The sequence below is a fragment of the Lytechinus pictus genome, chromosome 2, assembly GCF_037042905.1.
Source record: "Lytechinus pictus isolate F3 Inbred chromosome 2, Lp3.0, whole genome shotgun sequence".
Lineage (NCBI taxonomy): Eukaryota > Metazoa > Echinodermata > Echinoidea > Temnopleuroida > Toxopneustidae > Lytechinus > Lytechinus pictus.
Window position 1 is genome coordinate 59,625,325 of NC_087246.1, and position 11,478 is coordinate 59,636,802.

General features: G+C 35.5%; 1 protein-coding gene across 1 annotated transcript in view; it reads left to right on the plus strand.

Annotated features, from left to right (window-relative positions):
* The first annotated feature begins 7,330 nt into the window (after positions 1-7,330).
* The window catches only part of LOC129253881 (uncharacterized), a 45,999-nt gene continuing 41,851 nt past the window's right edge, over positions 7,331-11,478 (plus strand). The window contains exons 1-2 of the mRNA XM_054892313.2: positions 7,331-7,632; positions 9,454-9,636. Of these exons, the coding sequence (XP_054748288.2) occupies positions 7,339-7,632; positions 9,454-9,636 (477 nt within the window). The 5' untranslated portion in view covers positions 7,331-7,338. The remainder of the gene's footprint in view (positions 7,633-9,453; positions 9,637-11,478) is intronic.

The following is an 11,478-nucleotide window of genomic DNA, read 5'->3' on the forward strand; positions in this document are numbered from 1 at the left end:
CAAAATTTAGTCACACAATTTTCATTTTAATACAGTTTAAAGGGCAAATTGTACTCTTAAAACTGAATTGAATTCTCAAAATTGATCAACCAAAATTACCATGTCAGCCTCCTAGCCTAGCTTCTGGAGTTCTTGTCTGCTGCATGTAGAACAGCAAATTTAGAGGCAATTGAAAATATTTTTCTGAGACTGCATGATTATGAATTTTCCATACAACTCAAAGCAAATATAAGGGCTCAGTTTCTAGGGCATTGACTTAATTCTTGAAGTATGGAATCATAAATTATTATAAATGAGTATTGATTTGACATGCATAAATTCCCATTAATACCTCAGTCACATTTGCCCTACGGCGTCCGTACAGCGAGTCGAAAACAGCCGTTTCATTTACTTTTATTCAAACCACTATTTAGCTGGTACAATGAAATGTTAAAACAGCTGTTTTCAACTCACCATACAGCCACTGTAGAGCAAATGTGACTGAGGTATTACTGATTAAAGGCCATAATACTCTGTATTAAAGTAGCAAAATGTTCTTGAGTCAACACTTTATTTATCAAAGAACGTGATAAAAGTAGAGTGTGAACACGGTTTGAATCGTAGTGAAACCTGCCTTTTGTTGTTGTGCCAGCATAATGAGTCATAGGTAGATAGATATGATAATTGATGTTTCCTATATACATTCTAGGATAACAGGTTTAAACTGCCATATAATAAGGGCAGGGCCTTTGTGTTGACAAAACGATGGTGGTTTCTGTCCCATTCTCGGGGGGATTTTCTTCGTCTCGGGTGCCTCTGTTTGTACAATATACCTGTGTATTCTGATTTTTGAAATGGTTTTGATCTTAGAATATTGTACAGAATGAAATACAATACATACTTAGTGGGAACAATGGAACAATGAATTAACAAACAACTGGTGACCTTTCTTTTGCTAGATAGAAACCTAGACTTACAGCTTCAGTATAATGGGAATAAACTTCCTCTAATTCTAATGCATGAAATCTTGAAAAATAAAAAAAATTACAACTACATGCTTGTAAAATAACAAGAATTTTATTCTTAAAAGATCAGATAATTGAGAATACAATTATAGATGAGAAAGCATCAGCATTTAATTCCTTTGTAACTATCAGCTTTATGTGACACCATCCTGATATGAAAGCCTAAACACATTGGCCCGTATTCTGAAATCATCTTTGAAATAGACTCTGGTATAAAGTTGTAGTTTAACTATGGATAGCCACTTGTGACACAAATCTGTAACTGTACAGGTTTAATTTATCCTGAGCATAACTGTTATTCAGATTGGTTCCATGATCCTTGCTTCGGCGACAATTGCTCTGCTCTAAATTCCACACACTAATTGAACAACCAACTTCAACCCTGGGTTTAACAGTATAACCTACCCTAAACCTAACATAAAACTCTGTTGCAACCCTGTCCCTAACCCTACATCTTAGATAAAATTAAGCCCAGAGCCTTTGTTGCAGGAGCATGAGTCACCTTCAGATTATCAATATCTGTTTAAGAATAATAACTTAATTAGTTTTCTTGAACAAGCACAGTGAACATGAGAAACATACATGATTTTGAAATTTTCTGCTTTCCATGGTTCGCATAGTGTTTGACAATGGTTGAACTTAAAATGGGTTTCAGAATGTGGGCCATAGGGATGATGTGCCTCAGACGTTTAGCAGGTTGTGAAGTCATTTTGCCTTGAGCATGCTGTCAAACAAGATGATGCCGTGTATACCTTTTGAAGCAATCCTTAATTTCATGGGAGTTTTCTGACCTCTGCTTCAGGAGATATTACTCTTGATTTTAATTTTCATAGATTTACATTAAGGAATAGACACATAAGAGCACCATGAACATCTTTGGATAGTGTGTGCACTCTAAGAATGCACACTTTTATTAACCCTTTGAGCGCTGATGTTGCAATCTTGCACATTTGTACAATTTAATTCAACAATCGTAATAATTAGTTTTCTCCCCAACCTTCAAATTAGTTAAGCTAACAAAAGGCAATAGTTCTTGGATAACATCTATATAATAATAATAAGTATCAGTGGTGTAATATGGACATCTTGAATTAAAGAAAATAACATGGAAACAATTGTAATTATTATTATCCCCCAAAATTAATTCAGCATGCTAAGGGTTCATAATAGTATATTTAAGGGTGTTATGATACAGTAGTTTCAATGGTAAGCACTGAAAGGGTTAGAGTGAAATAACACCTTGGCCTGAAATAAGCTTAGCCATTGATTGTGGATCTGATTTCTATGATAGATTGCATTGATGATACATAGTAAAAAAATGAACAAAATGTTCAATTGCCAAGCTATTAACTTACAGGGTCCCAATTTGATGAACACCTCTTTAAGCATATTGCCTCTAAGTTCATATCAGGTGCTGATAACACCCCCTCCCCTCTCCACACACACATGCACACACCTGCATTGAAAAACAAAACGTCATTCAAATATGATGCTTTAACTCTCGGTGATATTTTCTGTAGTGATCGGACATCGGACATGCTGAAATAAATTGTACCACTCAAACTGTTTTTATTTTTCAAGTCTTAAGTGTAAAATTGTGAGAAAAAATCACGAGATCAAAATGATTTCATTGTGGTGTCCTGATACATTAGGATAATAATTCAATTATTGTGTCTTTGTCATGTCTAATGATGTTTAAGGTTGTCTCTGCAGCTCTGGACCAATCATGTTGCACATTTTCATTTTGTTTAGACTTCTTTTATGATATTTGATTGATTCTAATATTTCATGCCTCGTATCTCATTGACTCTATACACAGGAGTGTTGATGAGCTTTATTGCTTAGCTTTGCTGCTAAGTTTTGTCGCTGAGCTTTGGTGCTGAGCTTTCTTGTTGATCTTTGTTGTTTATCTATTGTTGCTAAACTTTTTTGTTCAGCTTTGGTGCCGAGATTTGTTTATGAGATTTGTTTTTAAGCTTTGTTGCTAAGCATTATTTCTGAGTTTTGTTGCTGAGCTTTGTTGCTAAGTTTGTTGTTAAGCTTTGTTGCTTAGCTTTGTTGTTGATCTATCGTTGCTGAGATTAGTTGAAGATCTTTGTTGCTTAGCTTTGTTGTTGATCTATCGTTGCTGAGATTAGTTGAAGATCTTTCTTGCTAAGCTTTGTTGTTAATCTATTGTTGCTGAGATTAGTTGACGATCTTTGTTGTTAAGCTTTGTTGTTAATCTATTGTTGCTGAGATTAGTTGAAGATCTTTGTCGCTAAGCTTTGTTGTTAATCTATTGTTGCTGAGATTAGTTGAAGATCTTTGTTGCTAAGCTTTGTTGTTAATCTATTGTTGCTGAGATTAGTTGAAGATCTTTGTTGCTAAGCTTTGTTGTTAATCTATTGTTGCTGAGATTAGTTGAAGATCTTTGTTGCTAAGCTTTGTTGTTAATCTATTGTTGCTGAGATTAGTTGAAGATCTTTGTTGCTAAGCTTTGTTGTTAATCTATTGTTGCTGAGATTAGTTGAAGATCTTTGTTGCTAAGCTTTGTTGTTAATCTATTGTTGCTGAGATTAGTTGAAGATCTTTGCTGCTAAGCCTTTTTGTTAATCTTTGTTGCTTAGCTTTATTTCTAGACTTTGTTGCCAAATTTTCTTGTTAATCTTTGTTGTAGAACTTTATTGTTAAGCTTTGTTGCCGAGCTTTGTTTCTGAGCTTTGTTGCTTAGCTTTGTTGCTGAGCTTCGTTGCTGAGCTTTATTGTTGCTGGGTTTTTTTGCTAAGCTTTGTCAAGCCATACCTGAATAAGACTTTATCTGCAACAATCTCCAGCAGTGATTTGGCAGAGCACCAAGATGGAGACTGATTGTGACCATTCCTGCAAAAATGTGAAAATTAGGTAATTAGGAAGTACATGTAACATATCCGGAATACTCCAAATAAGGATAAAATATTGACATCTACAAGTACCTTTATAGATAATCATCATCCCAAGTGCCCAATTACTAATGATGTTACATAATAGTTGTGGAAGGTAGTTGTTAAAGAGTCCTTAAAACTTTGGAAATGATTGGTTAATTTGAATTAAACTTGATAAACGATGACCATTTATGTCAACAGAAGTTTGTAGTACTGTCTGTGGCTTTAGGGAGCAAATTGAGGGCAGATGTCTTATGTATTAGACAACATTACTCACTAGAATGGCAAGTAGTAAGATGATACGTGTCTAATTGCCAGTTGATCAACAATGCATGATTCTATGTAAACCTTCGGAAAGTCTGCCTTATGAAGAAAGGAAGAGATAGAGATCGCTTGGCGTCGTTTGTGCTAAAAAGCTGTAATTAAGCGAATAGCATCTGTCGTTGCTTGCCCTTGTGAAGCATGAAGGTTGTTGATCTCCATTAAGACTCTTTCTGCAGAGGATTTTCTTAGAATGCTTTAGAAAACGCCTCTTGGGTGCTCCTGAGCCGCTTAATGTAGATAATTCCACTGAGGATGACACACGTAGAGAGGCATCCACATAAATATCTTGGGATTTGATTGTTGATTAGCGATGAGGGCAAATAAACGGGTCCCTTGAGCCAATATTTGTGAGCCAGGTTTGCAATTATTTCCTGACTGTGTCATCCGGTGCTCTCCCTTTATCAGTTGGATATCAATTTTGATTTGGGGGGATCAGATTGTTTCATATCAGCTCATTTTGTTTCGATGGTGGTTGATTGACGGGTCGATGGTGATGGTTGCTCGTGTGCTTGGACATTAAGTTGGAATCATTTCATGTGGTCATCATGGCCCCGGATGAAGTACCGGCTAATAATGGAAACAGTAGGATTGGATCGTGGGTAAGAGTATGAGCTGTATCTTTATGTATATTCCCGCTACACTGAAGACAAGAGACAGAATTGAACGTGAAAGCAAAGTACAGACAGAGAGAGAGAGAGGGGGAGAGGGAGAGAGAGGGAGGGTGAGGGGGGAGAGAGGTTGGGAGAAAGTAAGAGAGAGAGAGAGAGAGATGAAGAGGGTTAGACCAAAATTACCAATGCATACACTTACAACAAATATAAAAAAGTTGGAGATCAGGTGAGGGATAAAGGGAAAAGAGAAGAAGAGGAGAGAGAGAGAAGTGTTCCTACTTTTTCAGATATCAAACATTTATTTCTCAAGTTAAGACATCTCGTATACATTGAATAAGTGACAAATGAGAATTATGAATGAGACTCTTATATGCTGATTCATAAATTGCAAACTGTAGTATAACTTTCTTTGAAATATGTTTGTTATTTTGCTCCGATCAGATAAAATTGTTATTTAGTCAATATTGAACCTTTGGTAATATTTTTATGAAGTTGGATACTTCTTTGCGGGCATAGAGAGTTGTCTTAGAGAATTTGTATTTTGTACACATGTAGATATTAAAAATTGACATCTGTGCTGTACAGATGAAATCTCCTATGTCACTATTGCAAGGGTTATGTATCTACTAGTATACACATACAACCTTCCAATGTATTTTTTAAAGTGATGTTGCAATATTCACTGTACTAAGTATATAATTTACATTACTGCGTTATTCACTATTATAAGTATTAGTATTTTGATAATGAAGTACATGTATACATAATTTACTGTGAATTAATGCAAGGTGTTTCAATACATGATATTGCACTATTTAGTGTACTTCAGCATTTTGATATAATATTTAATGCAAGGTGTTTTTTATTCAAGGTCCTCATTTCTAGAACGCAGATTGCATTTGCTCATTAAGAAAATCCTTGTTAATCTTAAATTTGCTGTTCACACCCTAAAACCTTGACATATCTCTGTGGGTGAAAAGCCGTTTTGGGGTGCAGGTACATTTTTTTCAAAGCTAGGGGCTTGCCAATAAAAAGGCCTTATAAAAAGGATCGATCGAGAGGTTGTTCCACTGACGTGGGACGTCATTTTACCCGAATCACATGATATCGCGGTCGGAGATTGGGAAGTTGATCCAACCATATTTATTTTTACTGTTTAATGTGGGCTAGAAATCTATGATGTCATAGTGTATGGGAAGTTATGGAACTTCATGGCCGTTGTACTGTGCTGTATAAAATCCAGTTGAGCTTAGGAAAAGTTGCTTGCTTGTAGTTTGTTTGAACTTTTTTAAGTTGATTTGAGTTATATTTAGAACAAGGATATGCACAGTATAGAAAAGACCCTTTGTCTCTTCGCATGTCATATGAAAATAGTTTTTTGATGAAAAGCTACTGTAGACCTTCATGGATGTTTTGAATAATTTACTTAAAATGTTTGCATTTTGAACTTTTAGAATTATTGATAAAATGATAGTGGGCCTACAATGATATGAATAATATTTTTTTCTGTGAGATTTGAAAAAAATATGACTGCTTTAAACTTTTACTAAATAAAACTCTTTGTCTTTTAATACAATATGATAGCTATGTAATAGGCTTCAGATAATTTGACTTTAAATGTTGTAAATATCAATACAGAAAGAAACAAACAAAAAATTATCAGTTCTACCAATTTTTTTAAATTTCCACCAAAATTTGACAGGATGCAATGTTTTATCATTTCAGCAACACCCAAATAATCATGCATGTGTTTCTTTCATAGAAGTTTCATAAATAGGACTACTATGTGTGATGTGATTGCTCATATGTTTAGAGCTGGCCCTGGCCGGAAGAATATAATTAATATATATGACCCATGGTGATATTGCGTGGTGTTTCACGAATATATTTTTAGTTTTGAATATTGTTGTTTCATAAAGTATTTTATTCTGCTGAGAGAGAATTTTTTTGTGAAGAAGAAGCTGTCTTCATACTTTGATTTCACTCGTTTACTGTTTTCAGAAGCCAAACAGTGTTATTATTTTGCATTAATTGAATTTATGTATACAGCATTTTTTTTACACATTTTATACTTAATTCATCAATGTTTGTACTTTGCATTGCATGAATTTTACTCTGTGTTTTTTGAAAACCATAAACCTTTCCAATCATTTGTGAAAATCATTTACATAATTTTCAATTGAAGTAAAGTTTGATAATCTGTCATTACTCATGTTTTCAAGGAAGCACAAGTTTTCATGTGTATGGGCCTTCAGGTTTTTAATCTTTTATCAGATGCGGTACCTTCTTGCTGTGTTTGCCCATATATTTCCTTTTTTATCTATTAAATTTCCTGTGGGGCTCCTGTTGCATAAGAGCCACAAATAATACCTTGTAATGTCTGCAAACAGCACTCTAGTGAGATTACTGATAGCACATTTCCATCTTATCTATTTACTTATTCGTCATAATGTTCATTATTGATTTCTTTTGAATTCTCCACCTCTCCAGGATCGTATGTCCTCCAGGAGCCGAGGGCGCAGTCTCCTGAAGCACTTCTCCCGTCAGAGGTCCCCGCCTGGTGACGAGGATGGCGGCGGCTCCAGGATCTCCAGTCTCCGCCCGAAGTCAGTGGGCTCCTCCATCCTGGTGGACAAGGAGTGGCAGCGGAGTGATGAACTCCTGGACCTGATGGTCGCCCAGGGCAAGATCTCCAGGGATGACAGGGACGACCTCCTCAAGAAGTTCGCCACGGACAGGAACTTCAAGAGCGGGGATGCTCAACGGATGATCCTTGCCAACCTTGTTAAAGTGAGTGTTATGCTTTAGGCCTACAGTCACACCAACAAAAACGACTCCAAACAGACCGATGATATGTCATTGATGTATTATCGGTATTACTGTAATAGCTCGGATCGGTTTTGGTTCCATTTCATGAAATTTGTTAAAATAACAAATTTACATTATCAGTTAAAAGCTACTGAAATTCTTCGATCTGATTGGCTGATAGTAAAGGTGTCATTGAAATTGTGCCCCGGGAGTCAGTTTCATTGTTGTGACTGCAGTATTACTTGATGCTTAATTGTTATTTTAATAATGAATCGATAATTAGTGAGTGATCAATCTTGGAAAGCGAAGTAACAAGGCTAGACATGTAGATCCACAGGGGTTGTCGACCAGTAGACATTTCCTTGGTGGGCTATAAACCACTAGCTCTTGAAGTAAAGTACCACAATATTTCTTGTATGAATTCACTGGTGTCCATGGTTCTCCCATTGGGCCCCTCCTCAGAGGGCACACTCAATCAAGTATGGAAAGTCAGGTTATGATAGATTTGCATGGAGATCACAAATATGTGAAGCAAATGTAAATGACTACAACCATCTTTACAGGAAACAGTAGACCCTGATGAATTTTGACAGGAAAATTAAGAAATCATATGTTACTGAGCTTCGGACTGATCTCGTAGATTGATTTGAATTCCAATATCATAAGAAAGAATGCCAAAATATACAATCTCTTTTCGATCTTCAAGCATCCCCATGGGTGTTTGATTAAAGTGTTTGAATTCTATGAATGACTTCACACAGAACTAGTGACCCTTTCATGTGCTCGATGATAGCACCTAAGAACATGTTCCAGGTTTGCGTGAAGCTGTGCGTAACTTTATGAAAGGTTCTATGAAACAGCCACCTGGTTCCTATGTCAACTTAAGAATTACTTCTCGGATAACCTGTTGGACCTCTTGATGAAGTCATCCTGAAATAGAAATCAATTTGAAGAGAATATCTCATTTCTTAAGAAATCATTGAATCAGGATATTTCAAACTTGGCAATGGTCTTTATTCAATTTGGTATACAAAACATTGCATTTGAAAAAGTAAAACAAAGTTGGCAATACTTCAACTGGATGTTTATTTTAAGAATGATTTTGCATAGAAGTTTGGCATTGATGACAAATATGAAGGAACATATGATTATCACTTTTTGCCTTGAATTTCATTTTTAATCTTGATCTGACCAATGTCATAAGATATCAAAGGCATATTTTTTTAAAAATCTTGGTGATTGAAATGTGGGTGCAATTGTGAAGTGATGCCGGGCTTATTGTCCAAGTATTAGTTTAGCAGGTAGTATCAGTAACCTGAGATATAGTGCACAATGTAGGACAAGTTAGTAGCATCTCACACTTTTTTCTTCCCCTTTTTTCCAACTTGTATCAATTTGATTTATAGAGGAACCTTTTTTCAGATCAAAGTCACTTCTAATTCAAGCCCTTAACAATATAATTTTTCAAAACAAAACTTCTCATTTCAGGGCCTTATTGTATATAACTTTAAGTTTTGTTTTTATCAATGAATTGGCGCAAACATGCTGTTATAATTTGATTTGCCTGGATATAACTTAGAGTCTTTAGACAGATCTTACACAATTGTATCGTTGATTGTCAATATTTTGTTGCCTAGTAGGTATGTCTTTTGAATTGAGAAAGGTTCAGCGTTTGATTCTCTTTTTAGCATTCATGTCCTTTGGCAAGGTGTTGATATACAATTTCATCGCTCGACCTCGGAGAGGTAAATGGGTACCAAGATTCATAATAAAGTGATTCAATATCTTGTTTCTGTTTGATAGACTGGAAGGATATCCATAGATGATGCAGTCCACTATTCCCGGTTGCTAGGAATCGTAGCATCTGCAGAGACAGAGGCAAGGACCATCGCAGAGGTCAGCAACGCCTTTCAGGAGAAGAGAGTGTATAATTTTGGAGTGTACAAGTACTACAAACACCGCACATGCCAGCGGAGAATCCTACAGGTAAGGTCAATGTTATAATGATAATATTCCACTTTTAATGCTTATTACATCTGAACAATGTCTGTATATTATGTGGTATAGTAGATATTATTACCCTGGTCACTATACTCTGGCTTACCCAATCTCATAGGAGTATACCAGTTGATGAGCAGTCAAGGCGCTTTAATTGCTTTGCCAATGACATTGACATTTGCATCCTACTTGGTACCCATTTAACACCTTGGTGGAGAGTGGCAAGGTGTGAATTGACGCCTTAGCAAAGAATGCTAGTACGTTGGTTAGATTTTGACGCATGACCCTCTGAATGATTGTAATTGTGACAATGAAATATTAGGCACCAGTTTGTGTAACTTCTTTAGAAGAAATCATGCATAGTGTCTTTGACAGCAGCTTTCTTGTATTTTATTTTATTTTGTCTGTACATAATAAAATATGAGGACTGGTTATGAAAACATGCTTGAGAGATTCCAGCTCTGACGTTTGTTAAAATGCCTAATAATGCATATTTCCTGACTGATATAAATATCATGCAATATCAGATCTCTCAGTAACCTTCCAAGAGTTCTCTAGGTGCTATGTCAGGTTTTTAAAGCCTTTTTCATGGCTAATAATTATTACATCTGTTTGATCTAAGCTTCAGCTGTACCATAGGCAATGACATTTGGGTTAATGTCAAAAATTGAAATAAGCAAGACTTGACAATCTTTATGAAGAAATTAATGGTTCTACATGTCTCCTGCAAATTTTTGAATCTGATTTAAATCAGCTCTGTGATGACAAATATGTGTTGATTATCCTCAAGGAGAAATTGAAGGCAAGTAGGTTTACCAGGGAGATCAATGCTATAGCTGGTGATTTGTTCATCTTATGAATCATAGAAAACATTGGCATCAGAATTGAAAGTTGGAATTAATTTTAAAGGGCTATTTTTCTTTTGCACTAAAGAGCTAATATTGACCTTATATTGCCGTTATGATTAATACATTTCTGTATTGGGGACTAACTTCATATGCAAGTGACTGTAAACAATTTAAGTCAGACATTTGTATAGATGGTATACATAAAAGGCTGACTCTTTATTATGGGATATAACTTTCGTATTGCACACTGAAGTAAAATTGTGAGAAAATACATAATTCTTAGATAGTAAGATATAAGTTATAACAAAATAAAATATACAACATTCTTGGATTGACATAAGCCAGTAATTACATTTGTCATTCTAATTCATGCTTCTGTATTGTAATAAAAAAATATTTGGAGTTTTGACATCACTGTAATTTTTTACTTTGTCCCTCAGGTATGAAGACCTAGTTTTCAATCTTACCACAAAAGTTGTTATTAATAAAGGAAATGTATCTTACTCTGAAACAAATGCATCTCCCCATGGCTTTAATTACAAGATGTAAAACCTAATACATGTTGCCAAGTGCATTTTCAATGAAAACTAAACAAGAGATACCATCAAACCATTGTCCCAGATGGTTTAGTTTTATGATCCTTTAATAAAATATTGCTTGAATGGATCTTAGGGATAAAATAAAGGAAGCAAGATTGGATCGATGGAGGAAATTTACAAAGTATATCGGTGGCTTTAGAATAGAGGGGATATGTGAGATAAGGACTTTTAGGAGAGGTTCTAAGACAGGGAAGAGGATATTAGACCTTGGGTTTGAGCATGAAAACTGAGAGTTCACTTGGGCTAGATGACCTCAGTTCCAGAAAGGAAGACTATAACATCTAGGACCAGGTCTATGTTGCTGAGGTGTGGATGGAACCTCACTTTGAGCATACACAGCATAACCTGTGGTGTTGATTGGTGTTCATGGAGGAACACACCTG